General features: G+C 36.0%; 1 protein-coding gene across 17 annotated transcripts in view; it reads right to left on the bottom strand.

Annotated features, from left to right (window-relative positions):
- Positions 1-12,796, bottom strand: part of epb41l2 (erythrocyte membrane protein band 4.1 like 2) — a 336,181-nt gene that overhangs the window by 48,811 nt on the left and 274,574 nt on the right. For 16 of the 17 annotated variants that reach the window (XM_039747445.1, XM_039747453.1, XM_039747452.1 and 13 more), the window contains 2 exons: positions 9,398-9,570; positions 6,965-7,033 (listed from right to left, as the gene is read on the bottom strand). In XM_039747445.1, coding sequence (XP_039603379.1) covers positions 6,965-7,033; positions 9,398-9,570 — 242 coding nt within the window. The remainder of the gene's footprint in view (positions 1-6,964; positions 7,034-9,397; positions 9,571-12,796) is intronic. The other variant, XM_039747450.1, reaches the window with a different exon arrangement.

Raw genomic sequence — 12,796 nt, 5'->3', positions numbered from 1 at the left:
TTGGAACACTTTGCTTAAATAAGCTTTACATTTTTCTGTTTCCACAAATAAATGCAAAGCAGAAACAGTTAGTACTACAAATCTAAATAAATATGTCACAATATCATATGTGATCAGACACAAGAATACAGCATATACTATATGTTTCTCTCAATAGGTTGTTTCCCTCATTTTTTTTTTTTTAATTAATTTTATTACACTTCATACAAAGCAATCAAGTTTTTACAAAAAGAAAAATAGAGTTAAGAACAGATTGATCCCCACCCTTGAGAGAGAGAGCAAGCCAAACGGCATAAAAATTTTACAGCTTTTAAACATACCTAAATTAATAAATTCTCTATGCTTCATGAACTTATTTTAAAATATTACTGATTAGATCCTGCCATGTTTTGAAAAACGTCTGTACGGATCCTCTAACTGAGTATTTGATTTTTTCCAATTTCAAATAATATAACACATCAGTTTCCCACTGACTTAAAAGAGGAGAGTTTGGGTTCTTCCAGTTTATCAGAATAAGTCTTCATGCCAACAGTGTAGTAAATGCAATCACAATTAGTTTGTCTTTCTCCACTTTGAGCCCCTCTGGAAGAACCCCAAACACAGCTGTTAATGGGTTAGGAGGGATTGTGAGTCCAAGGCTATCTGAAAGGTAATTAAAAATTTTTGTCCAGAATAATGCTAATTTGGTGCAGGCCCAGAACATGTGACCTAGTGAGGCTGGAGCTAATTTGCAGCGTTCACAGGTTGGATCATGCCCTGGAAACATTTTGAGAGTTTTAGTCGAGACAGATGTGCTCGATATATAATTTTGAGTTGTATAATTGTATGCTTTTAGCATATGGAGCTCGAGTGAATTCTCTGCATTGCTACTTTCCACTCCTCTTCTGATATATTAATTGAGAGATCTTTTTCCCAGTGTCCTCTTGGATCTTTGAAAGGGAGGGATTGTAAAATGATTTTATATATTGTAGAGATGGAGTCTAAGTCCTTGAGATTGAACAATATTTTTCCAGCATGGATGAGGGTGCAAGATGAGGAAAATCTGGAAGGTTCTGTTTAACAAAGTTCCTGATTTGAAGATAGTGAAAGAAATGTGTAGCTGGAATGTTAAATTTGGAATGTAATTGTTCATAGGATGCAAAGACGTTGTCTATATAAAGATCTCTAAGCAAGTTAATTCCAAATTTTTCCAGATATTAAAACTGCATATGTTTGTGAAGGTTGAAAGAGGTGGTTCTCTTGCAGAGGTGCCACAGATAGAAGCTTCTCCGTCTTAAAATGCTTTCTACATTGGTTCCAGATTCTAAGTGAGTGGAGCACAATTGGGTTATTTGTATATTGCCGATAACGTGTGTTTATTGGAGCACAGCAGGAATACAAAGAAGTACTGCAGGATTTTACTTCTATTGTGGTCCAAGCCTGTGTATGTTCTTCTATTTGTGTCCAGGTTCTTATCGCCTGTATATTTGCTGCCCAGTAATAAAACTGGAAGTTAGGTAGAGCCATGCCGCCTTCTGCCTTTTGTCTTTGTAGGGTCGCTCTTTTGATGCGTGGATGTTTTGAATTCCAAATAAATGAGGTTATTGTTGAATCTAATTGCTTAAAGAATGATTTATTAATGTATATTGGGATGTTTTGAAATAAAAAAAGGAGCTTAGGAAGAATATTCATCTTAACAGTGTTAATTCTTCCAGCTAGTGTGAGATGAAGGGTTGACCATCTATGCAAGTCTTGTTTAATTTTTTCCATGCAGACGGCGAAATTTTGTTGATAAAGAGCTTTATGTTTACTTGTGATGTTTACCCTAGGTATTTAAACTGTTCTGCAATGATAAAAGGTAGGGTGTCTAATCTAATATTATATGCTTGAGAATTCACTGGAAAGAGTACACTTTTATTCAGATTAATTCTGAGACCAGAGATCTTTTGAAATTCTGTGAGTGCTGCTAAGACTGCAGGCACAGAATTTTCTGGGTCCGATATATACAGTACCATGTCATCTGCATATAATGAGATTTTCTGTTCCAGTCCTTCTCTGCTAATCCCCTTTATCTGATCAGTATTTCGACAATGTATTGCCAGTGGTTCAATGGCAATCGCAAACAGCAGCGGTGACAAGGGCATCCTTGTCTAGTGCCACGTTCTAGTTTAAAGTAGTCTGAGCAAATGTTATTGATGCAAACTGAAGCTTCTGGGTTAGTATACAGTAATTTAATCCATGCACAAATGTTTGGGCCAAACCCAAACTTCTCCAATGTAGTAAAAGGTATTTCCATTCAATCATGTCGAATGCTTTTTCTGCATCCAATGATAATAATATTTCTGGGGTGTTTGATTTAGTTGGTGAGTATATTACATTAAACAGGCGTCGAAGATTTGAAGATAAGTGCCGGCCCCTAATAAATCCGAGGGGAGCACTTTCTCCATCCTTCTGGCTATGATTTTAGAGAGTATTTTAACGTCGTTATTCAGAAGTGAAATTGGTCTGTATGATGCACATTGTAATAAGTCCTTATTTTGTTTTGGAAAAACAGTGATTAGTGCTTGGCGAAAGGTTTGTGGAAGAGATTGGTTATCTCTGGCTTCTGTAAATGTTGCTAAAAGGAGGGGAGCTAGCTGAGCGGAGAATTTCTTGTAAAATTCTGCAGGGTAGCCATCAGGGCCTGCTGCTTTCCCGCCTTGGAGTGACTTTATAGCATCTAGTAATTCTGATAACGCCAGAGGTTTATCAAGTTCCTCCACACTAAAAGCGTCTATTTGTGGTATCTGTAATGTATCCAGAAATGCATTAGATTGTGTATTGTCTTCTTTAAACTCAGTAGTATATAGGGATTTATAGTAGTCTCTGAAAGTGTGCATTATATTTTTGTGTTCGATGATTTTATCTCCGTTCGTGTTGGTGATTACCGAGATTGCATTGCACTTCTTGCTTGTGAATTTGTTGAGCTAAAAGCTTATTAGCTTTCTCTCCATGTTCATAATAATGATGTCTGGATTTGTAGATTAGTTGTTCCGTTTCTTTAGTTGTCAAGAGGTTTACTTCTGAATGTAGAGCCTGCCTCCTCCTATGTAGAGTCTCGCTTAGTCTGGCGTGTTCTTCATCTATTTTAGTAATTTCACTTTTTATCTCTGCTACTTTCTTGGCTTCGGATTTATTTCTGTGGGAAAGATATGAGATAATCTGTTTCCCTCATTTTTTAAATAAATCTGTACAGACTTACTCATCAATATACCCCACTACACACACACACACACACACCAGAAAAAATAAACACCTCAAAACCATTAACAACATTTATTTCTATAGCACATTTTCATACAAACAATATAGCCCAAGGCGCTCAAAGTAATCAATGTAACAGCACTAAAACTGGTGAAGTGTGCTCAGATTTTCTTTTCCTGGCTAGGAGTCTTGTTGCTGCATTCTAAACTAATTGCAAGTGAGTGATGTCTTTCTTAGGCAGACCAGTTAGGAGTGCATTACAGTAATTTAGTGAACTAAAAACAATAGTCTGAATTAATTTCTCAGCATCTTTCAATGCCACTATAATGCAATGCTTCATAAATGAAATCCAGTCTTTGTAATCTGGTTAATGTCCAATTTAAAGTTTGGGTCAGTGTCCATGATTACACCTAAATTCTGTACTTCCATCTTGTCTTTTAATTCTGAGGGATCGTGTTAATTTCTAATATCCTCATTATTTTCATTTTTACCAACGACTAAGATTTCACTTTTTTTCTTAATTAGCTTGAGGAAATTACTACTCATCCATCCAGAAATACAAGACAGACATTGGGTCAGACAGCCCAAAGAGTAAGGGTCATCAGGTGCAATAGATATGTTTTGAGTAGCTGTAGTACTTCACCATATGTGCAAAAATGCCTTGATGTATTTGAACGAAAATTGGTGATGTCATAGAAAAAAGAAAATCACCAGACACTTTTTTTATCTGATGATCATTTTTTTATTTGTTAATATTTATGAATATTATGATAACTAACATGCTCTTTGCTGCACTGACAGTATGCTTTATGCAAACGAAAGACGCAAGAAAAGTGACTAAAGGGCACATGAATAGCACCAGTAACTAGAATGGATGGATAATTGAAAATGGGGCAGTGTCCTAGACAGGAAAAAAGAGATGTGATCATGTTGTAAAATGGAAGGAGAAAGTTCACCAAAGCTAAAGTAAGATGCAAAGCTCAATGGTTTTGCTGTTGATTATCAGCGTTCTTAGATGCATACTGGGTTTCAGCTTAATTATCCGTTGTGTTGCAACAGTACACACTATTTCCCCCACCCCCACCGTCAATTTCTTCAATAACACATATGGCTGCAAGGAGAGGCATCACCCTCCGCTCTTCAATTTCACCTGTGGTCACAAATGCACTCCAATCTTTAAGGGGAAATTGATTTATATGCAGTTGTGAGTGTGCGCCAATGTCCAAGGGGTTTTTGATTTCACATGTGGCTGTGAGCGCACATGCTCTGATATCTAATGCTCTGATATCTAAGGTGGACCCTTGAGACAGCAATGACTTCAAGCACTGTTTTGCTTTGCATATACATTCACTTCTGCAAACATTAAGAGGGACTACATACAGCGGACTAAAAACACACAAAGAAATACTCTACTTAAGTGAACGATGTAAAAAAATGAAAGCCATAAACACCTAATAATAATAAAATACACTCTAATTTCACATTATTCATAGTGATTACCCATTTCAACCCAAAAGAATGAAATTTCCTGTACAACTGTTTTGCAATGACCATCAACCAAAAATTAAGTCACTAGGAAAAGCCAGAATTGATCTAATTCTGGAATGTTTTAGTCAAGAGAAACTGTGTATAGTGGCAGCTCCAGTGACCTATTACTATTTTCATTATTATTTGACTGATGCCTTTATCCAAGGCATTTTATGTTTCACTTTTTGTTTTCAATTGGAGCACAGGCAGATGAAGTGACTTGCCGATGGTCACAAGGTCTCAGAAGCAGGATTTGGACCCCCAAACTCAAGGCTTTAAGTCTTGGGTCCAAAGCCTTGAATACTACTCAAAAAAAAAAAAAAGCTACAAATATTTTATATTGAAAAGCACTTAGTTATATTTGTTTTCTGCAGCATATTTTTCTTTTACTTTTATTGTTTTTAGATAAAAGTAAATGGATGTATTTGCTATGTTATTTTTCCATGTTCAATTAGTTGAGTGCTACTGAAATGTTCTGGTTTTCAAAAATAAAATATTAAAAAATGTGGTCTTTCATTGTCTTTTTAACTGGCACCGAGCAGAAAATGGGACGCAGAACTCTAAAACAGATGCATTTAAAACTATTAAAGCTGGACAATTTTAAATATTTTTTTTTTTTGCATAATCTAACTGGGAAACCAGTTTAGAAAACCCAAGTGCTTAGCACATCATTATAACTAAAATGACATATGGCTGGTGAAGTAGAATCTGCCAGTTATGAACAACAAAGTTAGTAGACAAAATGTTTACAATGGCAACACAATGACACAATGGCAATACAGGCAATAACAATGCATAATGAGCCGGTTTATAGCACACCAAGGCTTTATAAAGTATAAAAATCATTTTTTGTAATAATTACAAATGGCAAAATTTACTTATGGCTGCTGGTTAAAGTTTACAAGATATATATAGCATGTGCTACAAAAAGAATTCATTTTTTTAAAAAGGAGATAATCAGTAAATATGCCACTAAATCAATTTTGACATACTTAATATATTCAAAAAAGCCATTGCCTGGATTTCAAAATCCACAAGCAACATAATCATTTTGGGCATTGCAAGCTTCTCTCAGACTGTTGTTAGTTTTTAATAATTATACAATTTATTTGTAAAGGTGAAGATAAAAGTAGCCAATTAATCTGTAAGAGAAAAGCTAGACAAGTTGAAACGATGCATGGTTTCAGCAGAGAAAATCTGTCTTTTCTGTATTGCAATATAAAGCATTTTGTTTCCTACAGTAATGCTTTACATTTATTTGTAGCAAGATTCACAATATTTTTAAAAACAAGATAAACAATATATACTATCTAAAGGGAAAATTCTAATCAGGGGCACCATGCTTTAGCTGAGTAGTTTCCCCAAATGGAAATTGTATAAAGAGATATTTTATTATAGTCAAAACCTTGGACCTTATTCTGCCAAGTAAAGTTGGCCAGTTATTCCAGCAGCTGGAAATGAAAGCCAGGTGTGTTATAAACGTAGTTCACAAAGGACTAACTCCAGGATACAATAAAAATCCCTTGCATGTGTCAACTATCAGACTTGTTATTCCTCTCAGGTTTCCTCATAAACCCCTCCAAAATGATGAACTTCACTTCAGTATGCTTTCAGCAGCAATTTGTTAGCAGTACTGATACATTAGATATCTCCAATTTATGTCTCATGTAAAAGTATAAATAAAATAACATTTCTAAATTAGCTCACTTTCACTGATCACGCAGGGTAAGCCGTGCCAGCCTTGAATGAGAAATGGAGAGAGTATTGCCTCCCCCACCATGACTGACAGACTTTATACATTCCAGTTAATTCTCAAAGGGCACCTTGCAAGTTAAGTGTAAAGCTCAACCATTTTCCAGTTATGTTTTGTTTTCTGCCCTACATTTCCCAGGTGATTCCCAGCCACTCAGTAAAATACATAAATTGTACCAACACTGGTTTCAAATTGCATGTTGGTGGAAAATATTTAAAAAACTGCAGAATGCTTGATGGGAATAAGTGAAAGCACAAAAGTCCATCAGCACAAAACTTCTCGTTTATTTTTTTATTGCTATCCTGGAGCCAAAAATTGTCAAACAATGTGCGCACACTACAAAATGACGCTAGTAATGACTATTCACTATCTGATGCTAATGGCATGTTCCTTCTGGGCTTGCTGGACCTCTTGGCTACAGCCCAAAGGCACAGCATCTCCAGCTTACACACAAAACCATACCTTGCAGCTGCTTAAGTTCCTTTGTTCCAGTACCTTCAGACTTCGAACGTGGAAAGGTGAAGTGGTGTACTGTGAGTGGTCATTAAAAAAACACAAAATGAAAATAAAAAAAACACAACACTTGGACAGGAATAGACTGTTATTTTACTACATGACATAACATTCTCAAATCCGCTTTATCCAGTTCAGGATCATGGAAGCAGTGATCATTGCCTAACTGTTTAAAAGAAAAATGTTACATATTACGAGAAAAAAAAAAAAATAAAAAATTTGTCCTGGAACAAGTACGTACATATACATGTAATACAGTTAAACTTACACAAATCCTTGTACACTACACAGAAAATGTGGTAGTTACCAATGTCTGGAACATTTCATAATTTAGATTATTTGTCATGATTAAGTAGTACAATGTCATTTACTGTACACACACACACACGCACACACACACACACACACACCCATTACTCCCCACAAGGATCAGCAGCCGCACCTCTTCTCACTTGCTGTACTTCTGTTCACAATTAGTAACCATAGCCTTCAAACAAAAGTGTCCAGAGGAATTCAATGCCCCATTTGATTTAGCGCTGGCATGTTAAGGCAAAATTGTGCTTGCATATGTTTTTTTGTCATTCCTCCTTCTGAATGAACACTTGCTCTGTCAGTAAAGTGCATGCACAGCACCTTTCTCTGCTTTTTGCTCCGAGAGTCTGCATTCTTACTTAAGAGGCATTATTTACATGCCATTCCTTTGAAAGGTAACGTTAAACTTTGCTAAATGGTTGCTAAAAAATACTAATTTTCAGAAAGTGTTCAGTTTATTCTTCAACTAGATTGGTGCACATACAATGTTTTATTAAGTAATACATTAAATTATTTAATTACATCTAATCAACAAAGAAATCTGTAAATACAAAGTAGTTGCAGTATAATAATAATGACAATAACAATAATAATCTGTGGTGGGCTGGAGCCCTGCCCGGGATTTGTTCCTGCCTTGTGCCCTGTGTTGGCTGGGACTGGCTCCAGCAGACCCCCATAACCCTGTGTTAAGATATAGCGGGTTGAATAATGGATGGATGGATAACAATAATAGTAATAATAATAGTTTCTTGACACCCGAGAACTCTGTACAAACATTTTATTGGTTTGTCTTTTAAATAAGTGTACTCATTTCCACTTTCCACACTGGATCTCTTGCTCTCGAGCATTAACTTAGGTAGTCTCCCTGTCTATTATGTTAGGGTGTCAAGGAAAACTTTGAATGTGAATGAGCTGTGGGACTCGCCATTGAAAAAGTTAGGAAAGCACTGGTTTAAGTTACGTGAAGCTTACAGAAGATTGCTCTACTTGCATTTTACTGACTTCAGAATGTGCAACGGAGTTTCAGAGGCTCTTGAACAAGTACACTCCCTCAAGAGGAATCTGATAGTGTGTATTTTATTTAATAAAAACATTTGATTTACAAATATATATAAATCCCTCACATCACCATCCTCATCAGTGATATCTAAAATGGCATCAAATATCAATACATTTCAAAGTACTGTATTGTATCAAAGTTGGGAAAGCCACACTGTAAAATATGAACTAATTAGCAGTACTTGAAATGCAGAGGATTTAATATTTGTTTTAAATGGTAAAAGTACGACAGGCAGTTGAGACTTTGCTTGTTGTAAAGTACTGCTTATGTAACAATATAACAGGAAACATATGCTGGACATAATTTCCTGTATGTCCTATTGCAGAATAACATTACTTGACAGAATAAAAAATGTTAAAAATGCACAAAACGCATGCTTTTTCATTTTTAATTTTGTGTGTTTGTTTCACAGTTATCCATTCACGCACAAATTATAAATTTTGATGTAAAGACCTTACCTGGAAAGGCAATTTTTTAAAGTTACAGTTCGGTCCATAAATATTTGGACAGAGACAACTTTTTTCTAATTTTGGTTCTGTACATTACCACAATGAATTTTAAATGAGCCTTTGAGTCAATTGTCCAATTACTTTTGAGCCCCTGAAATGAAGAGATTGTGTTAAAAAAATGCTTTAGTTGCTTCACATTTTTATGCAATCTTTTTGTTCAACCCACTGAATTAAAGCTGAAAGTCTGCACTTCAACTGCATCTGAGTTGTTTCATTTAAAATTCATTGTGGTAATGTATAGAACCAAAACTAGAAAAAAGTTGTCTCTATCCAAATATTTATGTACCTAACTGTATGTTTAATTTAAATTAAACCAATTTATCAATTTTAACTAACTGGATGAGGAGCATATGATTTTGTAAACATTGCATTTTCAATGACAAAATTTGCTATAGTTATGTATATGTTTTTAATTTTTAGGAAAAGATGTTAGCACATTATTGAAAAGATGTCAAAAGCATTTCTTGCTATGGAGTACAACAACTTAAAAAAAACACGTACCTCCATCAAGACTCCTTGACAACCGTTTACTGGATGTTCGTTCAAAAAACGGAGCTGGCCTGTCAATCAATGTGCTTGCTTGTCTTGTCTGAGCTTGAGTCCGACCACTATAGCGGAACTTGGACCCCAGTGTAAGAAACTTGGCTTTTGGGGGCTGCTCAGGGGAAACCAACCTTTTGACAAAAGTTGGGAAAAAAGGAAAGGAAAAAAACAAACTTTACTTTACCAGTAGTACACAAACAAAAAAACACCTTTTAAGATTTTGCAACTTTTTTGTGTTTGTATAAAAATTCCAATAAAGAAAATTAACCATTACTGGACTGCTGTAACATGAATGTTATCTGAAATATTTGTCCATTACATCAGAACGAATGTTCCAGTATAAACCAGCTTCCGTAATCCTGCTGCTACATCTGTGCTTCTTCCATTACCTAATGAGCAAAGTTCATTAATGTCATAGTAATCCTGAAAGCACAGGACTTCCTGAAAGACCCTTAAGAACAGTATAACATATTGACAGTTATTTAGTGTCTATACCCAACATTATCAAGTAGAGACAAGTCATTTTCACATATTGTAAAACACAGAAATTATTTTGCCTTCTCCTATATTGTTAATAGTATTTATATTTACATTTTTGTTCAATCACGTAATTAAATTGAAAACAACTTAACTCAGGGAATCATGGACTAAGATTAAGTGGGAAATAGGGATTTAATTTGGATGCTGGGCAGAAATCAGTCTTGGGTAGGACACCAGTTTATTATAAAGTGCACATTCATACTTGTATTGGCCAAATGTGAATTTCTTTGGGATATGGGAACACTACAAAACTTGGAGGAAAACCCAGGCACATGCATGCAGAGCGTGCAAACTCCTTCTAACAGAGACAGTAATTGAGACAGAGATTCAAACCTATTCTCCAGAGGCTATACCTGAATAATAAAATAAAGCCATCAGGCTTTGGATATGATTCACATAAAAATGTTAAGTTTGATACAGACTGATATATATATGTTGAGTACTTTCAAAATAGAGGTGTAGTTTTGTCACATATGGTAAATTTCTTCTGAAACGTTTTGCACAATAAAGTCCACACATACAGCTTGGTTTAATTCAGGCTTCATGAAGATAGACTCAGTGGTTTTGGAGGTAGGCTTGACATATAAAAAAGACACACTGAGCAGCTATACTGTCTGAAGCAAAACATTATAAACATCTGAAACATCCACTCGTGTACATCAAGCTGCGAAAGCCCTCAGAAAAATGTTGCCTTCCTCCGGGCAAATATATTTCACACATCTCACAGATTACGTCACTAACACGATACGAGGCAGGCAATGTGGTATAGTAGTTAAGGCCTTGCACTTCCCTGACCCTAACGTTGTGGGTTCAAATCACGCAACTGACACTGAGTGACCATGAGCAAGTCGCTTGACCAGCCTGTAACTCCAATTGGAAAACCAAAAGAAAATAACCAATTGTATCATAAACGCTGTAAGTCACCTTGGATAAAGGCATCAGTCAAAAAATTAAATATACCAGTGGCGTTATTAGTTTCCTTGAAGATGGATTCAATGTTCATTCATATCCATAATGCTACTTTAGTTGTTTTAAGGGTTTGTTTTATAATCCTATAGTTTTATAATCCTACTAGCCAACCAACGGCGTACCATACGCCGCATAATCAGGCCGGTTTTTTAATGATTTTTAAGCACAGGGAGAAAATTAACATTTGAAAAATCGGTAATGCAATAAATCAGCAAGAAAAGCAAAATTGTAACAATGCACGGAACGAACCAACACACAATTGTACGTGACTGAAAACTGGCGGACCGCCATCGCTCATATGCCCACCTCCAACTCGTCACTTGAGTCGTTGTCGTCTTTGCACAGTCCAGATGCACCTGTGACTCACGTAGACTTTCCGTGTTCCTGCAGGAGCATCTAAGAAGATGCATGATTGCCACGGATGCGAATTGCTGTATGTAGCGTGTAAAACAGTTTGCTATGGTGCACGCGGTCGAGCGTCGTAACCGAAAACTCGGTTTTTAAAGACTGCTTACTTCATTGTGTTTTAACCTCAGATGTAAAGGACTGTTTTAAGGATCCCATGGGATACCCCTCGCAAACCATTTTACACGCTGCATATGGCAATTCACCTCCGGCGTGGCTCCTTCCTGCGTGCGCCATAGGTGTCTTACTTGTCGGCAGCTTAGTGAATCCACGCCCCTTCCGGCGTGCTTTCCATGGGTGTCTTGCCTTAGTGAATTATATATATAGATGATAAAGATTCTTGAATGCAGATGAATGTCCAGAATGCTCTTTTTTGAACTCAACTGACAAAACCTTCTCAGCCTGACATTTTCTGAAAAATGATTAAAAATTACCTTGAAACCAGACTACAGTAGTGGCATAGTCCTTTGTGTTGCATACTTGCACACTGTAGATAACTATAAACAAATATATTATTTAATGACTCTGTTCTGAATATGACCTGTTAGAGTGGCAAATAGATAGAATCAAACCAGAAGGCTTTACCATGTTCACTTCTGGTTGCATGATCTGTCCAAAAAAGGGTAGCCAGTTATAGAATAGGAGCAGAGTTAAACACTAAAGCTATTGTAAAGCAAGTGGCATAACAGGAATCAGAAGAACAAAACTGGATGACATCACCTACCATTATAACTATAGTGCATATCAAATGATTTCAGTGTTTAATGTGATAAAAACAGAAATATATTCCTGCAGATAAGAAAGGATCAAGACTGCTTAAAAGAATTTTATTTTCTTTATGTACAGTCAGGTGAAAAAGTAAGTACACCTCGTGGAAACTGTTGACATTTTCAACACATATGAACAAGCAAACATTAGATCTTCATTTTGAATAGTATCTATTGATAAAGATGATATACTTGAATAAAAACACAATTAGCATTTGCCTTTTCACTCATTTATTCAACAAAAATATTCAAAGATGTAATGGTCTACAGGGAAAAGAATCTGCATCCTTGGCCTTAGAAGCTGGTATTGCTTGCTTTAGCAGAAATTACATCTTGCAGGTATTTTGCATAACTGCTCAACAGTCTATGACATTTACTCCATACAGAATTCCTTCAGTTGCAAGATGTTTTGGGTGTCCTTGTATGCACTTCCCATTTTAAACCCTCATTACATTTCAATGGGATTCAAATCAAGATTTGACTGGGCCAGTCCATAACCCTCAATTTCTTCTTCCTAAAGCATTCCTCGTTGGATTTGATAATGTGTGTCATATCATTATCATGTTGAAAAGTCCATTTCTGATTAACTTCAGCTTTGGACAGATGGCCTCACATTCGATCCTGAGACCCCATATGGAGTTAAACCAAGGATCGGCGTTTCCCTTTCCCGGGAAAG

Source organism: Polypterus senegalus, chromosome 3, assembly GCF_016835505.1.
Source record: "Polypterus senegalus isolate Bchr_013 chromosome 3, ASM1683550v1, whole genome shotgun sequence".
NCBI lineage: Eukaryota > Metazoa > Chordata > Cladistia > Polypteriformes > Polypteridae > Polypterus > Polypterus senegalus.
The sequence above is the reverse complement of the archived record's forward strand: the minus strand, read 5'-3'. Positions and strand labels throughout refer to the sequence as shown.